Source organism: Rosa rugosa, chromosome 4 (genome assembly GCF_958449725.1).
Source record: "Rosa rugosa chromosome 4, drRosRugo1.1, whole genome shotgun sequence".
Lineage (NCBI taxonomy): Eukaryota > Viridiplantae > Streptophyta > Magnoliopsida > Rosales > Rosaceae > Rosa > Rosa rugosa.
In genome coordinates this window covers 1,071,765-1,096,132 of record NC_084823.1, presented here as the reverse complement: position 1 = coordinate 1,096,132, position 24,368 = coordinate 1,071,765, and the positions used below count along the sequence as shown (strand labels likewise).

General features: G+C 40.3%; 1 protein-coding gene across 1 annotated transcript; it reads left to right on the top strand.

Annotated features, from left to right (window-relative positions):
- The first annotated feature begins 12,300 nt into the window (after positions 1-12,300).
- Positions 12,301-12,981, top strand: LOC133745531 (probable calcium-binding protein CML29). Its single transcript, XM_062173614.1, has one exon. The coding sequence runs from the start codon at positions 12,377-12,379 to the stop codon at positions 12,848-12,850; it is 474 nt and encodes a 157-aa protein (XP_062029598.1). The 5' UTR covers positions 12,301-12,376; the 3' UTR covers positions 12,851-12,981.
- The last annotated feature ends 11,387 nt before the right edge of the window (positions 12,982-24,368 follow it).

Genomic DNA, 24,368 nt, shown 5'->3' with positions numbered 1-24,368 from the left:
GATGGAGACATGGAGTTTTTGGGAATCGTATTATGTACCTAAAGATCGTGGTTGAGTGATGAACATGAACCTTTGTTTTCTTTAATCCATTTCCATATATATATATGCATTCACGAACCAACTTGGATTCCTGCGAGATAAGCTTTTTCTGGCGTGAATTTGAGTGCAGCCAGTTGTTAGGGGACAATTGATTAAATATTTATGTTAGGATTAGCCTATCTGCTTATGCAAGTAGTTAAAGATAATATTATTTGGGACAAGGAAGGAGTACACCAAATTGAAAACGGCTCCAACGTTATTGGGTTGTTTACGAGAGTCAACTATTAACAGTGCTCCAACTACCACGGCATGGGAGTTGCGTAAATCAAATGATGGATGCGTGACAAAATCTGCAAACTCCTTTACCAAGCAGGATATGGGGTGAATATGTGGACATCTTTTCAGGCAAAATTAAATTGTCATTTTTTGTATTTCAAGTTTAAGTAGAGCACTAGTGGAGCACAAAAGACAATGTCAAAGTTAGGCGTCTCCGAGCTTCTCGGAGCAACGTAGGGTTTTTGAAACTTCTGTTTCGACGGGCGGCGGCGCACTTCCCTTGGGCAAGGCGGCGTTCGTGGTGTGGCAGTTTACGGCAGCGGCGCCGGGCAATACTCAAGCGTCAATCGTGTTGGCGGCGAGAAGCTCCCGTTTGGGGGCCTCTTTGATCGTGTTTCAGGTTTCATTCCTAAACCAGTTTGGACGGTGCTGGGATCGGCGGTGTTGTCTGGGTGGTTGCGGATCAGAGCGGGGTCTGCGTCACAGCGACTTCACCGGCGTTCTATGAAGGGCGGCGGGTTGTTTCTTTAGGGAAGCAGTCTGATCGTCGCTTGAGTTTAGGGTCGCGGTCCAGGTACGAAGGCGATGGTGGAAGATAGTGGCCGGCTGCCGGATTGGTGATGGGTCGCTGCTCTTCTGACGATTTTCTACATGTCGATCTGGGAGGGAGGAGAGGATGATGGGATCAGATCCGTTTCGGGTCGCCGAGGTGGAGCGGCTGGAGTCATCTGGTCTGCGTCTCCTTGTTTCTCGGCCGGAAATCCTAGGTTCAACTAGGGTTTTGGGTTAGGCCTGGAGATGTGGGCCATTCCATTTCTTTTTCTTTCTGTCGGATCGGGCCTGTGGTGGTTGCTGGGGGGTGGCAGAGCCCTTTTGTTTTTTGTTTTGATTAAGACCAATCGTTTTCGGATCAAGACTGCTACGGGAGTTGGTAATTATCTTGAATAAGATTGACTTTTTTCAAGCGGCTTATGGATAAGGAATTGCTCCTATTTGTTTGCTAGGAAGTGGCACTCTGTTGGTACCGCAATTGCGCGCTTGGCTGATGGAGATGCTAGTCAATGATTTTGCCCTAGAAGATACAGAGTTGTTCTTTGTTTATGAGTTCGCTTACAAAGCCGGCTTAAAATCGACTTGTAATGAGTTTACATTACTTAGATAGGAGCGTGGTTGTTACCCTGCCATTTTTCTGTCTTTAAGTGTATGTTAGACTCTGGCTTTTTGGCTGGTCATCTAATGCAATGAATATTTGTTTCAAAAAGAGAGCACTAGAGCATGAATCTTATTAGTTATCTGATGTATTAATATCTGATATAATTATCTCAATTGATTATTAATACAAGTTCCTTCTTGCTCCAAAAAGAAGAATAGAAAATCAGTCAAATTGTTTCTACTTTATGAGGGCAAAAAGATCTAATACAGTCACTATAGTGGTTTGGCTTATGAAATGTGGCTAGGGTTTCATATCTTCGAGGAGAAATGCAAGTTGTTCATGCCTTTCCTTTGCCTAAAACTTCAATTTCTACTAAGTTGGACATTGAAGAGAGATGAGAGAGACGGAGTCTATGGCGTAAAAAAAACAAGATGGAGCAAGTAGTTCTTAACACGGGAGTTGACATTTTAGCTTTTATCTTGCTGTTTTGCAAAGTGAATTCACATTTAAACTTCCATCACACGCCTACATCATCGCATGCACCTCTAATTTGTTAGTCATTTCCTGAATCAGTATGTCGACCTCAATTAAATGATGTTGATGTGCATATGTGGGTGTGCTTGTATATGTATATGTATATGTATATGTGTGTGTCTGTACGTATGTATATGTATATATGTCTCTGTTTGACTTAAGGCGTAAACACAGTACCTATTTTACTCAACTCCTTGATAAAATAAGAAAATGATTTGTCAACTTTTAAGAAACGAATGCATTTTCAAAACCAAATATCAAAAAGAAAAAAGGGTAAATCTATGAGTCTGAACGTGGATTGAATTTATATAAATGACTCACAAAGTCTGTAGGGTATGGTTGGTTGGAGTTGACATCAACATGTTGTAAAAATGTAAACCCTAAACCTAGAAGAGTTGATGTCAGCATGTGGTCAACTCCAATTACCAACCAGATTGCAGACCCTTCAAAGAATGAGAGATTAAGAGCATGACACAAGACGGCCATCAAATCGACAAACCCCAAGCATGAAAAATAACCAAATCACTCAATCGCAAGCAAGGTAAAGAAGATCCAATTGAAATGAACACAAGATGTTAGAATTAATGTCTTCCTAGTTAAGTCAAATGGCATGGTCAGAGTTTTGTATTTTATATTTCTTTGACCATAGTTTATGTGTTTTGTGGCTGAGAAACATCTAGCCTTGTGTGGTTTTAAATTGTTCCAGCAGCACTTCAAGTCTTGGGATATAAGCCCGAGCATCTGTGTAATCGTTTAAGAAGATCATAATAGAAAATAGAAGAGCTACATGGTCTGCTCTCTGTTCGTCTCTTTATCTTTCTGAAATTTTCTCATCTACATCTTTCTTCTTTACTTCAATATAGTTCTGGAGAGTTATTGTAGGTGTGAGAGAGATAGATTCCAACATGGTATCAGAGCTGTATTAGATCAATACAGTTTTGGGCGATTGTGAATCAAAAAAAAAAAAAAAAAAAACAAAGAAGAAGAAGAAGAAGTCCCTAGAATCAGAAATCAATGTCAAACGACTCTAGTGAGAAAAACCTGTCAGCTCCAGTCTTCTATGGTGTAAACTACGACTATTGGAGGGTTAAGATGAGGACACTCTTCATCTCTCATGGTCTTTGGAAATTTGTTGAAGTAGGATTCCAAGATCCTGATCTTGAGAGGACTTTGACAGATGCAGAGAACATGCTACTGGAAAGCAACATCAAGAAGGATGCCAGAGCTCTCTATATCATTCAAATGGGTCTATCAGATGAGATCTTCCCAAGGGTTTCCAATGAGATAAAAGCCAAGGATGCTTGGGATGTTCTGGAGAAAGAGTACAGGGGAACTACAAAGGTAAGAGCAGTTAAATTACAGCATCTTAGAAGAGATTTTGAGTATGCTAGGATGAAAGATGATGAGTTGTTGAATGATTATCTCACCAGACTTACTGATGTCATTAATCAAATGAAATCATATGGTGAAAAAATTTCTGATTGCAGAATGGTGGAGAAATTGCTCCTTAGTTTGTCTAAAAAATATGATACAATTGTTAATGTTATTGAGGAAACTAAAGACTTAGAATCTCTAACTATCGAAGAACTCAAAGGGTCGATTAAGGCCTTTGATCAGCGATTAGAAATTCATGCTGAGCAGTCTGTTGAAACAGCATTTCAATCCTTGAATGTTAGCTCCAAAGGAAAGTGGAAGGTTGAGTCAAGTTCTCAGCAAAACAAGCCTAAAGTTGAGAAGAACTGGAAGAGTACAAATCAGAAAAATAAAGGCAAAAGTACCTTTGAGAAGAAGCTTGTTCCAGAAGTGTCTACACCACAACCTCATTTCATAAAGTGCAAGATTTGTGGAAAATTTCATAGGGGAATCTGTTGGCATAAAGGCAAGCCAAAGTGTTCCAACTGTGAGAGATTTGGGCATGTTCAAAAGGACTGCAATTACAAAGGAAATCAGCAAGCAAATTATACTGAAGAAGTCCAAAGTGATCACAACCTTTTCTTTGCTTGTCATGCAGCAACTGTTCAAAATAATGATCAAGTTTGGTTTATCGACAGTGCTTGTAGCAATCATATGACAGCAAACAAATCTCTACTTATTGACATAGATACTTCGGTGACTCCAAGAGTGAGGATGGCTGATGGTAATCTAGCTCAATCTCAAGGTAGAGGTACACTTGTGGTGGAAACAAAGAAGGGTAGAATGTATATCAAGGAAGTGATGATTGTCCCTAATTTGGCTAAGAATTTGTTGAGTGTGGGTCAACTTATAGAGCATGGCTACTATGTGGATTTTGGAGATAATTCCTGTGCTATTTATGGGAAAAGAGATAGAACTCAACAAATTGCTAAGGTGAAAATGGAAGGAAATAGAATCTTTCCTATCACCTTAAATTACTCAGCATCTGCTTCAAAGAATGTAGATGTTTCATGGAAGGTAGATGTTCTGAATAATGCTTGGCTGTGGCATAGAAGGCTAGGACACTTGAACTTTCAGAGCTTGAAGCATCTTAAAGAGAAGGATATGGTGCATGGCTTACCAATTATACAAGAAGCTAGTGAAATCTGTGAAGGGTGTGCAGTTGGCAAGCAACATCGAGACTCTTTTCCGAAGGAGAAAGCTTGGAGAGCCTCAAAGCCACATGAGCTCATAAATTCAGATGTTTGTGGACCGATGAATACTGCTACACATGGAGGTAATAGATATTTCTTGACTTTCATCGATGATTTTTCTAGAATGACATGGTGTTACTTCTTGAGACAAAAATCAGATGTATTCTCTATGTTTAAAAAGTTTCAAATGATGGTTGAAAGACAAAGTGGCTTTCTAATTAAGACCTTGAAAAGTGACAGAGGTGGTGAGTACAACTCAAAGGAGTTCGACAAGTTCTGCAATGATTTGGGACTTGAGAGACAACTTACAATAGCTTATACCCCGTAGCAAAACGGAGTAGCTGAGAGGAAGAACAGGACTATTGTCGAAATGGCAAAGTCCATGTTACATGAAAAAGGTTTACCTTATGTTTTTTGGGGAGAAGCAGTCAATACTGCTGTGTATTTGCTGAATCGTTGTCCTACTAAGGCAGTGAAGGATTTGACACCTTTTGAATGTTGGAGTAGAAGAAAACCTATTGTCAACCACTTAAGGGTGTTTGGGCCAGTTTGCTTCGTTCTTGTAGCAAAAGAGCTGAGACACAAGTGAAGAAAATAGTGAGAAATGCATATTTGTGGGGTACAACGATCAAACTAAAGGCTACAGGCTTTACAACTTGAAAAAGGAGAAGATAGTTATCTCAAGAGATGTAATCTTTAACGAAAAAGCTTTATGGGACTGGAAAAGCAAATCTGTCCAGATTTCGACACTTCAAGTGGGTGAAGATAATGAAGGAGAAGAGTTCGAAGAAGAAGAAGGTTATATCCAATCACTTATTCACTCTCCTCAACTAGCTAGTCCTCAATCTCCTCAATCACAAGCTTCAACTCCAATAAGGATGCGAAGTCTCTGTGATGTGTATGCTAGCTGTAACTTCTGTGTTACTAAACCAGAAACTTATGAAGAAGCAATAAAAGATGTGGCATGGAAGAAAGCAATGGAGGAAGAAATTTCTGTGATTGAAAAAAATTCAACATGGGATTTGGTGAACAGACCAAGTGACAAAATTGTCATTGGTGTGAAATGGCTCTACAAGACAAAGTTGAACGTAGACGGTTCCATTCAAAGAAACAAGGCCAGACTTATGGTAAAAGGGTATTCTCAACAACTAGGTGTTGATTTTCATGAGACTTATGCGCCGGTTGCACGTTTGGATACAATCAGGGCTCTAATTGCATTGGCAGCTCAAAAAAATTGGTCTTTATACCAATTGGATGTCAAGTCAGCCTTCTTGAATGGAGTGCTGAATGAGGAAGTATATGTTGAACAACCTCAAGGCTTTGTCATTGAGAATGAAGAACAGAAAGTTTATAAGTTGAAGAAAGCCTTATATGGCTTGAAGCAAGCTCCTCGTGTATGGTACGGAGAGATTGATTCTCATTTCATCAAAGATGGCTTTCAAAGGAGCGAGAATGAGCCAACCTTGTACATCAAAACTAAAGGTAACACTGAAATTCTCATTGTCTCAATCTATGTTGATGACTTAGTGTTTACTGGAAGTTGTGAGGAAATGGTTCTAAATTTTAAAAATGAGATGATGAAAAAATATGAGATGAGTGACTTGGGTTTATTGCATTATTTTATGGGAATTGGTGTCTCTCAATCTGAAAAGGGAAAAAAATATAAACAGTACTCCAACTATGGTCCATTCTAAATTTTCATACCCAACTTTCCGAAACTATCACATTGGTACTCCAAATAGCCAGTCCGACCCAACATACGTACCCGCCGTCCATAACGGCGTTAACTTGCTCCTCTCGTGGCCTCTTTAAATCATGCCAGCTGTCAGAAGAGTTTACGTCGTCATGGACGGCGTGTACGAAAATTGGGTTGGATTGGGTACTCCAGGTACTAAAATGATAGTTTCCAAAAGTTAGGTACAAAAATGTAGAATGGGTCTTACCTCAGGTACTGTTTATATCTTTTTCCCATCTGAAAATGGTATCTTTGTTTCCCAAAAGAAATATGCTAAATCCATTCTTGAGAAATTTGGAATGGGAGGGTGCAAATCTGTTGCTATACCTCTTATTGTGAACGAAAAACTTTCGAAGGATGATGGAAGCAAACCTGTTGACACAAGTGTGTACAGAAGCTTGGTTGGAAGCCTCCTTTATTTGACTGCAACAAGACCTGATGTCATGTATGCAGCAAGTCTTTTGTCTAGGTTCATGCATAATCCTACTCAAATACATCTTGGGACTGCCAAGAGAGTGTTGAGATATATTCAAGGGTCAATTGATTTTGGAATGATGTATCGAAAGAACATTAAACCAAAGTTATTTGGTTTTTGTGATAGTGACTGGAGTGGGAGTCTGGATGATTCAAAAAGCACATCAGGTTATGCATTTACAATAGGTTCTGGAGTGTTTTCATGGGGTTCCAACAAGCAACAGAGTGTTGCTTTATCCACAGCTGAAGCAGAATATGTATCTGCAGCTGAAGCTACTTCTCAAGCAATTTGGCTTAGAAGAATTCTGGAAGACTTTGGTGAAATGCAATATGAAACAACTCCTCTCTTGTGTGACAACCAATCTGCAATAGCTATGACAAAGAATCCTGTTTTTCACAACAGGACCAAGCATATTGCAAGAAAGTATCACTTCATTAGATCGGCTGTTGAAGACAAGGAGATTGAAGTTGTATATTGCAAATCTGAAGATCAAGTGGCAGACATCTTCACCAAAGCTTTGCCAAAAGAAAGGTTCACTTATCTGAGAGGTTTACTGGGAGTTCAACACAAAGACATTAAGAAGGAGTGTTAGAATTAATGTCTTCCTAGTTAAGTCAAATGGCATGGTCAGAGTTTTGTATTTTATATTTCTTTGACCATAGTTTATGTGTTTTGTGGCTGAGAAACATCTAGCCTTGTGTGGTTTTAAATTGTTCCAGCAGCACTTCAAGTCTTGGGATATAAGCCCGAGCATCTGTGTAATCGTTTAAGAAGATCATAATAGAAAATAGAAGAGCTACATGGTCTGCTCTCTGTTCGTCTCTTTATCTTTCTGAAATTTTCTCATCTACATCTTTCTTCTTTACTTCAATATAGTTCTGGAGAGTTATTGTAGGTGTGAGAGAGATAGATTCCAACAAAGAGCACCAGAAACCAAAACCTAGAATCATATAAAACATTCTAAAGCACAACCATTAGACCAGGAAAGAACACATGCCTGACAACAAAAGAACCAGAGGAAAAAGAAAGAAAGATTGAGAAAGGCAATATCGAAAATGCTGATGTGCCGATATGAGATAAGAGATACAACGTCGTAATCACAGCATTGAAAAACCAACGAACCTACGCTAAAATTTAAGTTGATGGGTGAAGAGAAACGAGGTGCTCCTTAACAATGAAAAATCCAGGTTTTAAGATGTGGGGGAAAAGGGAAGAACAACAAGAAAAAAAGATCTGACATTGATAAATTAAGATGATTTAGAGGATAGAAAGGGAGAGTCAACGACATACCTGCTACCGCTGGAGCAGAAATTTATCATGCAATTTGCTTCATACTTGCATGATAAATACTTGAACCTCTCCTCCAAATTCCTTCATAGAAAAGTTTACTATGCAATTTGCTTCATAGAGAGGTTTGATGTGCAATGAGATTTCTCCCTCTTCTACTCTTTAGGTTGTAGGGTTTGATAGGTATAAAATGAGAGTGGATTGATATTGTTCTTTTCTCGTTCGGTGTGTAGATAACTTCCTGCAATTTAAAATAAGGGTTAAATACTGCTTACTCCCTATACTTATAGAGTTTCATCGTTTCAGTCCCTGACCTTCGAATTTCACCTAAAAAGTCCTTGAACTCCCAATTTTCTCCCAATAGGTCCCTGCCGTCAAGCATCCATCAAAAACTCCGTTATCTTCCCCTAAAAAGTCTATTATACCCTCAATTACTTTGAAAAAAATATATATTTCTCTTTCTCTTTTTTTTTATTTTTTTTTCTTTTTACCTCTTCTTCTTCCGGCTCTCTTGCCTCCTTCTTTTCATCTCCTCATCAAGATGTTCCAATCCACATACCTTCAAGAGGTGAAATGAAAAAAAGAAATAAAAGAGAGAGAAAAAATAAATAAATAAAAAAGTAAGTGAGGGCATAATAGACATTTTCAGCAACTTTAACAGAAAATTTTGACGGCAGGGACCAATTGGGAGGAAATTGAGAATTCAAGGACTTTTTAGGTGAAATTCGAAGGTCAGGGACTGAAACGATGAAACCCTATAAGTATAGGGAGTAAACAGTATTTAATCCTTAAAATAATAAGGAAAAAAGTAATGTAAATGGTTGTTTGTTTTTGGTTTAGAAGTTTGGGGATCTTTGTTACTTATCGGAAATAGCCCTTTGCTTACGTAATACAAACAGATTTACACCAAACGTCATATTTGATATTGTTCTTTATCTTCTTATAATTAAAGATCTTCTTATATTTATACTAATTTTCTGCTCACGTGCTCTGTATGTGTAAAAATTTTATAATTATTATATTGAGAAAAAAATAGAAGTTATTTGAGAAAAAAAGAAAGTGGAAAGTTATTTGAATTGTGGATGGTTACTGCAGACATGGGTAGTTAACTATCTGAAAATTATTTATCTTATTTTTTGTATGATTTTTAATTTTGCTATTTACCATACTACCACTCAATTATTTAAAATTAATATAAGGTCTAAGAGTTTTATTGTCTTTTCACACTTACTTTGGCTAACAAATAGTATATATATATATGATATACAGTCCTTCTCTGCTAAGGAAGTCCTTAGATATTAATATCTGAGGATTTCCTTGATAGACCCACTTTTCGATCACATATCCACATTTCGACAATTCAGTTTTTAGGTATATATTTTTTTTTTTGAGGGAAATGTGGATTTCATTAACGCATGCCAAGGTGGCCATTACATATCCTTCTGCTGCCTTCAACTAGACAGATCAAGAAGTTGTAGTAAGAGAACTACTTTGATACATAGAGACAGACCATCTATATTCGAACTAACCGCTCACTTATTTAAAAGTGAGCCTATAAACTATGAAAAAATAGAGAGACATAGTAAATAGGCTCCTACCACAGCCATCTAGATCTTTTCCTTGCCCTTCAAACTAGGGCTTGGGGGTGTACCCGAGTACAGCACTGTCATGACCTCCTCAGCAGAGACCTTCTTTGTCTTTGGATTTTTATTTTTAGATCCCAAAGGCCTTCCTTTCTTCTTCTTTGTCCCCGGCAGCTCAAGTACTGGCATCATGACCTCAGCCGGCACCAACATACCTCCAGGGCTTTCCACAAGGCCCAGAGACTTAGCACTGAATTTAGAAGAAAATTCAGGCATCTTCACTTTCTTTGCAGAAGCAACCGGACTGGTTTTACCTTCAAGTAAGTCAGACATCAAAAATTGCAATTTGTGTGGGGAGGGAAAAGGTCTACCTCGTTTAGCCTAGCTCTCAGTCTCAACCGGCACAATAGCACCGGAATTCTCATCACTGGCTACCCTTGATTCAGCATTCCTGATGATCACCGGTCGCCTAGGCCTGCTGGACTCAACACCACCAAACAGGGAACGCCCCACTGGTGGCAGGATAGGAGTAGTGATGCCCCGAAACCTGAAAGTCCCTTCCTTGAACTGAGGACCATGGAATCCCAGAAACTGATTAGTGAGCTCGAGCTTTCGGGCCACAGATTGCTCAACAGTCTTGACACTAGATGGTACAGTATCTGGCTTGCATGGACCATTCTCATGGAAAACACGAGCACAAATATCACACTCGCCTACTAGATTTTCAAACAGAAATTGTACCTCCTGCTCAACCCCTCGAGCAAACTTTAGGGTTTTTGTCGGAAAGAAAGGCTTCAAGATTGAATGGGAGACACGAACCCTAATCTCTCCCGTAGCATCAAACAACTTTCCATCGATGTCCAGGTACTTCCCTGCAACAGAGGCTACATTGGCAATAGTTTTCCGTTGTTCATATGCCGGTGGCATATTTGTTATGCGAACCCAGAAGAATAGGTCTTGCATTGGTATTGATTGCAGCGGAGCAATACCATCATATGGCTGCATCACGACCAGAGCTCGGCCAAAACTCCAAGGCCCCCCCATCATCACCTTCCTGCAGTCACTGCGAAGGTCAAAAGAGAACAAGAACCGAGTTGGAGTCCTTTGTTGGACGGTAAAACCCTGGTTCAGTACCCAAACACGCCTGAAATGACGTCTCAGGTCCATGGCTGTTGTCGGTTTTGGGGAGAGCGGCCATGCAAGGAGATAGAACTGCGATGTTCGCTGCGCACCTCCATCCGACATAGCAGAGATGTCAACCACATCATTGCTCGCAATGGCGAGCGAAGTGGCGAAACTTCTGGTAACAGAGTCAATATTAGACATGCTAGGTAGTGAGGCCGGCGGAAATCCGGTTGATTTGGCTGCAGAAAGGCCGACACAGAGGCCGGAATTAGGAGCTAGGGTTTCTAGGGGTTGGGCGGCCGTTTCAGTTTTTAGGTATATATGACTAGATCATCTCTGCAAATTTTCAGCCAAATTGATAATCATTAAGGCATTCAAAACTGCGATTTACAATTATGAACACGAACGGTTCCGGTTGGACAAATTCGGTTCGTTCATTGATTTAATCTAGTTCGATACCTTAACGATCATCAATTTGGCCGAAAATTTTCAGAAGTGATCTATACATTAGGATCTAAAAACTGAACGGTCGAAATGTGGATATGCAATCGAAAAGTGGATCTATCAAGGAAATCCTTAGATATTAATATCTAAGGACCTCCTTAGCAGAGAAAGACTGTGTGTGTGTATGTATACATACATATTTTGTATTAATGTAAAAGGTCGGTGACTGTTTGTTTTTATTTTTTTTTGGGTAATACGATGGTTGTTTGTTTTTGGTTTAGAAGTTTGGGTATTTTGTATTTTTAGCCTTTTGCTTCACATGGCTCGACGCCTCGACGTCACTGTCTGGCACCAAAAAAGTGAAAAAAAAGAACAGAAAATTAGTGTTTCTATATGCATGCAATTTCTTCAACATGTCACTTAAAAGATCTTGTTTTTAATCTTCATTGTTGACGATGCGAATGCATGTAAACATCAGATGTCAAGCATGGTGAGTTGATGCTAATGTGAAAAATTTACAAATGATTCTTATACTTCAAGTTAGAATCTTCATCTTTTTTAATAATAATATCATCTTATCATTGATAAAATATATAAATAACTAAACAAGAACGAGCATAAATACTTTTAGCAATGGTGTGGGGGTTAGTGGGCATCACTTTCTTCGCAGAATCACACAGAGCAACTTGCCAAAGATAACTCCCCGAACACTGGAGTGATATTACAAAGACTGACAATTACATATATTGCAAATGGAAACAAATAGATTCTCATCAATTGCATGAATATAATAATTTGTTCTTTTTCTTGCAAACTAAATTTCTCAGGTACATTTTGAATGATTAGCTTCAATTAATGTAATGTCAATCAAGCAGTACCATTATACATTTATTGTCACAATCATCCAGAACAATATTCTTATCCCACCAAATTGTTTTTTATCACACTAAAGTATTCACAAGAATAAGAATACATTATCTTTTGTTCATGGGAATCCTCTTTTCCTTTGCACTGCTTGTGTATAAGTAGAGGTGGATGTCGCAATGAAAATGCAAACTAAAAAGCTAGACACAGGTAAAGCTGCACACCAAGTGCTTGAGCTTATACTAAACCTAATCCATGGCTCAGTCGAGTTCTCTCTCTGCAGAAACCGAGTCATTAAGTCAGGTCTTGGGCCTTATCGAAACATTCAAAGCTTTCGATTCAGACAACGATGGGAAAATCACAGCAGCAGAGCTCGGTGGGATCCTAGGATCGCTTGGTTACAATCCACTCGAGCAAGATGTGAGGGCAATGATGGAGCATGGGGACACAAACAAAGATGGGTTGCTGAGCATAGAGGAGTTTCTGGAGATGAACACAAGGAACATGGAATTCGGGGGGCTAGAAAATGTGCTCAAGAATGCTTTTGAGGCCTTGGATGTTGATGGGGATGAGGCTGTGACTGCAGAGGAGTTGTATGAGGTTATGGGAGATGGGATGGGATTTGAGTTGAGTCTGGAGGATTGCCAGGGTATTATTGCTTCTATAGATACAGATGGGGATGGGGCAGTCAGTTTTGAGGACTTCAAACTTATAGTTAACTCCATCTAAGATTTCGTAGTCTAGCTAGCTCTAATATATATGATCAATGCATTAGTATCTCTTATCCTGAAATAAACACTGCTATATATATATATACTATCTCCTTAAATTTCTAATTAAATTGAAACGTTCCATCGTAATGCCGTGGTCGATCTATTTAATTTTTTGTTTTCCTCTTGTTTAGTCCATGAAAGACTTGTAACAGTAAGTAAATGTAGACTTCGTTATGTATCTAATTTTTCGTGTTCTACTTAATTACCTCATTAACTAAAGATTTATAACTCAGTTTTGTTATCAAATAAGTGCATATATAGAACCCTTTAAAAGAGACAAGTGCAAACTTCGAAAGAGACAAGTAACTGTCCTCCTCCCAATAAGCAAGTGCAAACTTCGAAAGAGAAGAAATTGAACCCTTCCTAAAGCTACAGGGAAAGATGCCCCAGTAGTAACCCCGATTAGAAGTTAAGGCCAGGCTTCCCACTACCCTTCATCCCTGTGTGTGTGTGTGTTTTCTCGCCCCCATAGTGGTAAAAGTTCGTCCTATTGATTAGGGTGGTTCCGTGGTTATCCTATTTAGTTATTGTAGTGTGATTATAAAGTCTTTCCAAGTCATCCTAGGAACATATACAAGAATCATGAATTACCAAAACAATAGGAAAATTGTAGCCTCAATCACAAGTGAAACTAGTTATATTGGGGTTTAGGATAATGTTAACGTTAGAAATCCGAGGGGACTCTAGTTAGCTATAAATAAAGAGAGAGAGAGAGAGAGAGAGAGATTGACACAAGATGTATAGTGGTTCGCCTCCGCATGAGCGGGAGACTACGTCCACTTGAAAGCTTATACTAGTGTGTCGAGCCTTGCGGCCCAAGAGGGATTACAAAGTATGTAATGGGATGGATGTTTAAGTGAGAGGAGGCATTCCTTTTATAGATGAAGGAATGCTCTTCCTCTACTTGTTTTTCGATGTGGGACAAGTAACTACACAATTCTAGTCTAGAAAGCCTAGAAGCATGTAGAAAGCCATGTTGTGGCGGCATCTTGGCAAGGGCGGGAAGGTGGCTTCCCGGTGGCGGATTTGCGACTTCCGGATACCGCCGCGTAGCCTGAACATAGGGCTACACGATGCATGTATCGGTTGGGCCCTTCCATGTCTCGTGGATGTCCAAAAGTAGGAGTTACTTATGCTTGGTGATGTAGAGAACTAGCCTTGCTAGTGGAGGTATCTACAAGTCCCCTAAGTCCCCGAGTAAGAGTAGCTTCTTGGTTGGGGAGTTCAAATCATGAAGTCATCAAGCATAAGTAATATCCGAGGGGCGTTACGGAGCCCCTACAAGTCCCCGAACTCCGTAAGTAAGAAGGGACTCGTTAACCTACACAACAAAGACAAGAAGACAGGCATATGTAGAATGCTCGTTGCATTGGGCAACAAATGTGAGTTGCACCGATATGCGTTTTGGCATATATAAACGTATGGGGTGCGTGATACATGGTCGTGTGAGCATATGGATTGCATATGATAAATGTGTGATGCGCACAAGGAGATGTAAGTTGCATGAGCGGTGCGAAGGTAAGCGTTTTTGTCACGTGTAAATGATGAGTACGTGAACGCTTGTGTTGTTTTGGTCGTCGCTCGTATTAATGGAACGCGAAAAGAATTCAATTTTTCGCAAATGACAAATGGTAGAAGAATTCAATGTTCCATTAACGTGTGGTATGTCGAGTAGACATGTGGGATGCCGGGAAGGCATGAGCGGAAGCTCAATGGGGTGCCGGGAAGGCATGAGCGGAAGCTCAATGGGATGCCCGGAAGGCATGAGCGGAAGCTCAATGGGTTGCCGGGAAGGCATGAGCGGAAGCTCAATGGGGTGCCGGGAAGGCATGAGCGGAAGCTCAATGGGATGCCGGGAAGGCATGAGCGGAAGCTCAATGGGATGCCGGGAAGGCATGAGGGGAAGCTCAATGGGTTGCCGGGAAGGCATGAGCGGAAGCTCAATGGGGTGCCGGGAAGGCATGAGCGGAAGCTCAATGGGATGCCGGGAAGGCATGAGCGGAAGCTCAATGGGATGCCGGGAAGGCATGAGCGGAAGCTCAATTGGTCGACACCAATAATTTATATGTGTTTTGCATATGTACTTTGATAAAATTTTGAGCAAAGTGTATAAACAAAATAGTAGTTGATGACAAATAACTTGCATATATATCCACTTTGAGTGTCAAAATTGTGGGGAATGAAATTCCTATTATGTGCCATAATGGAACATAGCCGTGACTGCATCATGTATATGTAGACGCTCTAGTTATGTGGCACAAGTGAGATAATCACTTTGATATACACATGCAACAGCCTACATATACGTGTATAATTAGTTCCTGCCCATAAAATATGTGGTTAGAAGCATGAGATTTGATGGCTTCTTATGCACTAAAGAAGCCAAATGTTCATGTGGCACAAGGTCAATCATCTGTATGCTTCTGACATGAATTTCAAGTTGGTGATGATATTTTTAGAGACAATTTGAGTGAGATGGCACATTGCAAGTGACGAGCTAGCTTTGTTTAATGGTCATGTGGTTTGTCTGCGTAGCGCATGTATGACATAGTGGCTATGTTTAGACATCCATTCTCTAATAATTAGTGTTGTGTGCATGCTTCTAGACTTTAGCATGTCTATGCATGTGACATGATAAGCACGTTTCAATTGAGCAAATTATGTAAGCGATACACATGTTGATGATGTACATATATATATCCAGCTTGAATATAATTAAATGCAAATTTGTCACAGAAACATGGTTTTCACTTTTCAGTGAGCTAGCTAGCATGCCTGACAAAAATGAAAAGCGTGTACATGTGTTGACTTGTATGGCATGCAGTTTATGCATGGACAATATATGAGTGCAGCTAGCAGATTGTGCATGAGGATCATATGTATAACGCATAGATATATGTGGCGCCTGCATGGGTGGACCAAGCGTCAAAGGGTATTACGCTATTGACAAGTGGCAATAGAGCTATGTATCATACTCACAAATAATAGCTTGGCTGTGTAGAATGGAAACATGTGTTATTCACAGTTCTACATGTATATATATATATATAGCAGATCGATTAAGAGCGGAATTATGCGGTGCTCGCATCAGTATGAGATATCAGTAAATGGGGAAGTAGAGATGGAGGGGAACTTAGCTTAAAGTTGATGCTCGAATCAAGTGAAATTTGTTGATGAAATCCCTGTTCTTGGTGAAGAACACAAGCCTGGGTTTCTCTGAGAAAAGCTAGTTATGCGGGGTTGGCGTCGGCGGTTGCCAACCGCTAGCCTCGTTAGGCGGTAGTGCTACGGGGTTGGCGCTGCCGCTGACAAGAGATGATTGAGCGCTGGGTGGTGACCGCAAGGTGCTAACGTTTCGTTGCTGCTCGAAGAATACGGGTTCTTTGGCGGTGCTTTGCTTGATTGATTGACGTGGTGATGATCAAGCATGACCGGTTGCAAGGAATGAAAACCTGGCGGAGGCTTTTGGCGGTGCAATGAGCAAAGGAGGAAGCTGGGTGCCCAAAGCACACCTCCGGGTGTCCAGCGTAAATTGACATCCTCCTCTTTTTTTTTTTCTTTTTTCTTTTTTTTTTGTTAACGGTGAATATCACCGAGACATGGCCTGACAGCTTACGAAGCGAAGTCACCGCTGGTTGTTGCTGGAGGTTGGCGGAGCTTGTGCTGGCGGTTGATGCTAGCTGCTGCGTTTTGCAGGTCTGTTGGTGATTGGCACTTTGGCGGATGGCTCACTGGCGGTAGCCCTCGCTGGTGCTCAAGAGTGTGGCGGTGATGGGTGAAGCGCAGTAGTGAACTTTGAAGTTGGGCAGAAGAGGTGCAGGAACTTTGAAGTTGGGCGGAGCTTCAAAGTTGGGCGGAGGCCTGCAGTGGGCGGAAGCCTGGGGTAGGCCAAGCTGTGCCTAGCTGTTGAAGTTGGCCGGCGGTGTCTCCGAGCTCAGCGGGGCGACAGTTGGCAGAGGTGATGGTTGAGCGGAGTCTGTCCGCGGAGGGTGCCAGCGGGAGTTGCTTAGCGGTGACCCAAGCTCGCCGGATCGGAGACTCAGAGGGAGGAAGAAGGCCGGCGGAACCTTGGAGTTCAGCGGAAGCCTTGCCGGAGGAGGGCTGCTTAGCGGAGGCAGTTAGCGGGGATTAGTTGGGAGGCCTCGCTGGTGTGTTGGCTGTTGGGCTTGGTATGCGGGGGCCTGCTTTCTTGCTACCGCTGGAGGGGGCTGGCGGAGAAAACTTTGCCGGCGGTAGCTGACCTCTGATGGCAGCAAGCTTGTCAGCGTTGACTAGCGGAGGTGTGAAAATCCAGCGGAGCGCGCGCTGATGGTTGATTGAAAGAAAGCATGGGTGCCCAGAGAAGTTTTCTGGGTGTCCAGAGAAGATTTTGCCGCCAAATTTTTTTTGTTTTTTTTTTTTTTGAGATGGTCGTTGACCATCATGGGTTGGGCGTTGACCAGACGTTGACCGGACCCTATGGGCGTTGACCGCCTCCGCCGGGCATTGACCAACCCCAATTTGATGTTGAATGAGCGTTGACTCGATACTTTCGGGTCGAAGTTCGTGGTAGGTGACGAAGCCTTTGTGTTGGCTTCCCACAGATGGCGCCAAATGTTAACGTTAGAAATCCGAGGGGACTCTAGTTAGCTATAAATAAAGAGAGAGAGAGAGAGAGAGAGATTGACACAAGATGTATAGTGGTTCGCCTCCGCATGAGCGGGAGACTACGTCCACTTGAAAGCTTATACTAGTGTGTCGAGCCTTGCGGCCCAAGAGGGATTACAAAGTATGTAATGGGATGGATGTTTAAGTGAGAGGAGGCATTCCTTTTATAGATGAAGGAATGCTCTTCCTCTACTTGTTTTTCGATGTGGGACAAGTAACTACACAATTCTAGTCTAGAAAGCCTAGAAGCATGTAGAAAGCCATGTTGTGACGGCATCTTGGCAAGGGCGGGAAGGTGGCTTCCCGGTGGCGGATTTGCGACTTCCGGATACCGCCGCGTAGCCTGAACATAGGGCTACACGATGCATGTCTCGGTTGGGCTCTGCCATGTCTCGTGGATGTCCCAAAGTAGGAGTTACTTATGCTTGGTGATGTAGAGAACTAGCCTTGCTAGTGGAGGTATCTACAGATAACTAGTTATAGCTTTGATCAGAAAAGAATAACTAATTACGTCGTAGATGGATCTTTTATGTTTGCTTAGAGCATCTTGATCTTGCAAATATTTGGTGATTGAGGAAAGGAAGCATTTGCATCCTTTAAACTTTTTTGGAGGTTAGAATCTCACTCTTATTGGGCTCTAGGATCAAACAAAACAACGGCCCAAGTTACACTTATCCATCAAACTATTATATTATCATTTTTTTTTAAAAAAAAAGCTGGTGCGATTGTCCTCAAGCCTTGATTAAACAGAACAGCCGCCCAAGTTACATTTATCAATCAAACTTTTATATTATCATTTTTTTTTTTGAAAAATGGCTGGTGCTACTGCCCTCAAGCTTTGATTAATGAAACTTTAGAATACATGGGGGAACATGGTGCCTTAATCCCAACTTACAATCAACGTGAAGGGAATGTCCAGCAATAATAGCAAGAATCTTTACAAAAATAATGTATTCTAACATGCACCAATTAACAATGGTTGCACTTCTGGCAACTACATTTGCTTTACAAGAAAAGTGACATACCGGAAAGATCAGACTCACAAAGAGTATCAGTGGACCTATAAAAATAGTTTTCTCACTATGTTGCCAATCAGAACTAATACTGAAGACATTTTGTTTTATCCTGACACTAGGAGATTGCATCCATTCAACAATGACCCGCTGCCTCGCTAGGTCAGACAAGGCTCACCGCAAGCTGGGACCAAGCCTATCCAACTCTACTGTAGATTGATAGAAATTTATTGTAAATATAAAACTACAAGACCTCAAATAAATAACAATACCTAATATATATGAAAAGTAAGCCCACCAGAACGGGCCCAGTAGCCTAGGAGAGGCCCAACCTCCATCTAACCTAACAAGTCAGACGTGCATAGTAGCATACCACCGGCTGTGATGGATATGTAGCTCCACCACCATCGAATCACGTTGCATCGCTGAGCCATGAACACCCACTGACCTTGACGGCGGAAAGGCCATGGATTCGAGAGCCAAATTGAATTCGGCTTCCCATCGATCACCACGCCCTCCATCAAAATTCCACAACCCCATAACAGGGGGAGATGCAACGGCATCCCAATTCGGCTACTGAGGTCGTCCCCGCCAACTTTTGATCCACCACTGCTACTCCATCCTTGTGCACAGTTTCCGCCCAAGCACCGGTCGAGTATCAGCACCAGAATCCATCACATCCTTAACTGGTTATGGCAAGGTGTTCTTCTAGACTTTAACGCCGTTAATCCTAAACAACTTTTCAGGGAAGTAGAGATACTATAAACTGCATACCAGATTTTACAACAATGGATGTCGAGATTGGGATAGATGACATAGTAGTACTCTCCGAGGTGCTAAACTTTGTGCCCCCCAATCTTTAACATTTATGGTTAAAAGTTGATTTTAGGAGTGCACGTCTGAGACTTGTGAGATTTACATATTCTAGCCTTATGAACTAAAGGTTTGACAAAGCTGATGATACTACGGGTGCTGACTTTTGCGCTGCAAAAATGGTAGGATGTAAATGTACGTACTGTGGCGAATCTCCATATATAAGACTTTATTTTCTGGTGCAAACTTGAATTTTGCATTGTTCAAAAATGCTCTTACAAATGCCAATTTAGAGGGAGCAAACATGTTTGGCGAGCTAAGTTGAAAAGTGTTGCTTTGAAATTGAGCCAGACTAATATGAAGAATGCAGATCTTTCAAGGGCTTGTCTTATACTTATCAAAGCTGTTCTTCAAGGAGGATGCAAAGCTATTTTTAGGGATTATTAATTAATACTAGTCTGCAATCACATGCTCTGCATGTGTAAGAAAAATTTTAATTGTAAAAAAAAAAAAAAAAAAGTAAGTTATCTGCAAAAGAAAATAGATTCAATGGATAGTTATTGCAGAGAGAAAATAGTAGGAGAGAAAAGTAGAGGTTGTAGGATAATTTCTTTTCAATTTTCTTAATAAAATCTATTTTATAATTGTCCTATTTACCCTTGTGATTTAATTTATTGTCAAAGTTTTTTAATCTTTCAGGGTTAAATTTGTCAAAATTTTCAGTTTTGGCTAACAAAGCCTCTTCTCTTAATAATAGTATAGATAATTAAAATTTATGAAAATATTACCCAAAAATCTAATAGCGCCGCTCTGATGCTATTGAAGACAAGGAAAACCCTAACCCTATTTCGACGTTCTCTATTTCGACCCTCTGCAGTCGTTTCTACCTCTGCAATCACTTCCCCTTCATCATGTCTTCCATTGAGAATGTCACCGCTAGTTTTGCGGCATCTTTGGCACTGGCTGGAGGAGATGTCAATGATATCTCGCGTATGAATGCTGCTGGTATGCAGCTTACCTCCCAGGCATACCTACTAGCATGGCCTTTAACAGTGAAACCCTTTTAGGGATGGATCTGCAACGCCATTTCCAATGTGCGTGGGTTCTGAACAACAAGTTTTGTGTTTAGGAACGAGCTCAGAAAAGCCTTGTGTTTTTGCTTTCGATCTTAAGAATGATCGAAACAAGGTACTGTGGGGGCCCGTGGTATTTCAATCGAGGTCCAGTGATTTTTCAAGAGTACGATGGCTTGGTGGCTCCGCATACAATCAAAATAGACTCCTTGATCTTTTGGGTCAAGATCAACAACATACCACTTGCGTTGGGAGGTCAAAGACACCATCATCAATGTTGTCTCAGTTGCAGGAAAGTATGTGGATATTGACCCCAAGCTGTTTCCTGTGTAAAACCATAATTACATGCTCACAACATATGCACAACAATCATAAAAGGATCAAGGCTTACCTTCTGCAATTACTGTCATGGATTCCATCTTATGCAACTGCTTAACTCGATCACTGAATGTGGTCTTCTGTTACTTACCAACTTGCTTCTCAATGGACAGAACTTATGCAATAGTCGTGGTAGTAATTAGGGACCAATTCATCTGTATATATATATGAGACTTAAACCTCAAGAAGCTTCCCATTAAAGCATTCCTTGTCGGTTTAGGTTTCACTGTTAGATTCCTAATGTATCACAACTTGTAGCCTTTCTTGTAGACTAAGCAATGGATTACTATCCTTAATGAATTGATACACTACTTCATTAAGTCACTAGTATTGATTTACTGTTTGTATCCGTGTTAAACTAGGAATGATATTAAGCTAATCATCAATTACTTTATGATGATATGTGTTATGTCCATATTTGATATTACAATCTCCCCCTTGGACTCACACATATCATGCTCGATGATTTGCACCAGAGAACATCAAAACCTACTTAACTTACTGAAGTGCGCGCCAGATAACAAACTCAAATCGAAAATCCATTCCAACATGGTCAGATCACAGTTACTTATGTAGAGCAAGAAACAGTATACATTTTAACAAAAATGCAGAGTTTCAAAACCACTAACACAAGCTTCTGCAATCCACATATGTTCAACCAGAAGTGATACAATATATGTTAATGTGTATCAACAAGTAAACATATATTAGGTCCTACTTTATGTTTCTAAAACCAGAAACTCAAGCAAATTCACTGAACACTGATGGCTTAAAAATATTGCTTGAACCTTAACATCATGCTTCACATGATTTAAGCCATCTGATAGCAAGTATAACTTTAAGTACAAAATCGACAATTTTCAGAACATTCAATAAAAGCTGCAACAATAACTAAAATCTGAAAATACCTCAAAATTTATTAATAATACAATCTGTCATTACAAACAAGTTGTGATAAACAAAGTCAAAAGATCACAACTGAAAATACAAGAACTCAAAAAACCTTAGAAATTTAAAATTGCTCCAACTAGATTAACTCTCTACTGAACCTAAGAATCTAGATTAGCTAAAACTCCAATGCTGGCTGTATGCTTCTGGAATGCTGCTACTGACAAGGCCTTGGTGAAGGGGTCTGCTAGCTGTGAATTCGTGTCAATGCTCAAAACAGCTATTTCACCATGTTTTACCCTTTCTCTAACACTGTAATACTTTAAATCAATATGCTTAGAATTATTTGATCTTTTACTGTTCTTGCTAAAGAAAACTGCTGCTTCATTATCACAATAAATCACAAGTGTGCCTGTCACAATGTGACTTAACACTTTGGTCTGCATCAAGAAATTCCTGATCCAAAGTCCTTCACACACAGTCTCATATACTGTAATAAATTCAGCTTGCATGGTGGAGGTTGAAACTAGAGTTTGCTTCATGGTTTTCCAAGCAACTGCACCTCCTGCTAGCATGTACACATATCCACAAGTTGACTTCTTGGAGTCTGGATAATTCCCTGCGAAATCAGAATCTGAAAATCCAACGAGTTTCAGATCCTCCACTTGCCTATAAACTAGCATGTAATTCTTTGTTTTCTGCAGGTACCTCAACACTTTCTTCCCAGCTACCCAATGTTCATGGCCTGGATTAGATTGAAATCTTGATAAAATCCCTACTGCAAAAGACAAGTCTGGCCTAGTGCAAACTTATGCATACATGAGACTTCCTACAAGTCTAGCATAAGGCTTTGACTCCATATTTTCTTTCTCAACATCATTCTTGGGACTTTTCTTCTTGGTTAGCTTATCTCCTTTAGACATAGGAACTTCTCCAGCTGCACACTTTTCCATACCAAACCTCTTTAAAACTTTGGTAATATAATTCTGTTGAGACAAACCAAGTAGTCTCTGTGCTCTATCTCTTTTAATCTCAATGCCTAGTACATAGGATGCTTCTCCTAAGTCTTTCATGTCAAAATTATTTGACAGAAAGCTCTTGGTGTCTTTAAGCAGTTTAATGTTACTACTTGCCAAAAGTATATCATCCACATAGAGTACTAGAAAAATAAAATTGTTCCCAAATGTCTTCAAGTAAACACACTCATCAACAAGATTCTCTGTAAATCCAAAAGTAGAAATCACAGAATCAAATTTCTTGTACCACTGTCTAGAAGCTTGTTTTAGGCCATAAATTGATTTTCTTAACCTGCATACTAAGTTTTCACTTCCAGCTTGCACAAAACCTTCTGGCTGCCTCATATAAATCACTTCATCTAGTTCACCATTCAAAAAAGCTGTCTTAACATCCATTTGGTGTAGCTCCATATCAAAATGAGCAACTAAAGCCATGATTATTCTAAACGAGTCTTTTGTAGAAACTGGAGAAAAAGTCTCAGTAAAGTCAATGCCCTCCTTCTGTGTAAAACCCTTGGCAACTAATCTTGCTTTATGTCTCTCTACATTGCCATTTGCATCTCTTTTGGTTTTGAAAACCCATTTACAACCTATAGGCTTCTGGTTGGGATCAGGTTCAACTAATTCCCAAACCGCATTTTGACTCATGGAATTAATTTCTGCTTCCATTGCTAGCTGCCATCGATGAGATTCACTACTTTCAATGGCCTGGTTAAAAGTAGTTGGATCATTGTCCTCTGCATAGTCCATTTCAATTTCTGCTTCTTGCGGATAAACAATGTAGATCATTGTCCTCTGCACAGTCCATTTCAATTTCTGCTTCTTGCAGATAAACAATGTAGTCACTCTCTTCCCCCCCCCCCCCCCCATAAGTTGGTTTTCTTGCTCTCTGTGATCTTCTAGGCTGAGGGTTGACAGGGACTTGATCAGTTACTGGGTCAGTTACTTGTCCAGCGACAGTTACTTGGTTAGTTACTTGACCAGTGACAGGTACTTGACCAGTTACATGGTCAGTTACATGACCAGGTACAGTTACTTGGTCAGTTACATGGTCAGTGACATGACCAGTTACTTGATCAGGGACAGTTACGTGGTCAGTTACTCGACCAGTGACTCGATCAGTTACATCTTGTTCTAAAGGCAATACAACACTTATATTCTCATCCGACACAATTTCCTCAAAATCTGAGGTTAAATCCTCAAGTTTTGTATTGTGAACTTTTTCACTTAGAAACTTTACTTGATGTGTTTCAAAAATTCTAGGTGAATGATGAGTAGAATATAATTTATAGCCTTTAGATTTATCTGGATAACCTATAAAATAGCAACTAACTGTCTTAGGATCAAGTTTATTCAAGCTTGGATTATAAATCCTAGCTTCTGCATGACATCCCCAAACATGGCAGTGATGAAGACTAGGTTTTCTGCCACACCAAAGCTCAAAAGCAGTCTTTTCTATAGCCTTACTAGGGGTCCTGTTGCAAATATAATTTGCAGTTTTTAAAGCCTCACCCCACAAAAATTTTGGCAAACCAGTTGTACACATCATGCATCTAACCCTGTTCAAAAGGGTCCTATTCTTTCTCTCTGCAACACCATTCTGTTGTAGGTTATAGGGTGTTGTATATTGAGCTTTAATTCCATTG

Bases quoted from the DNA above. Each gene is read 5' to 3' on its own strand.
- LOC133745531 (XM_062173614.1), top strand. From the start codon at position 12,377: ATGGCTCAGTCGAGTTCTCTCTCTGCAGAAACCGAGTCATTAAGTCAG.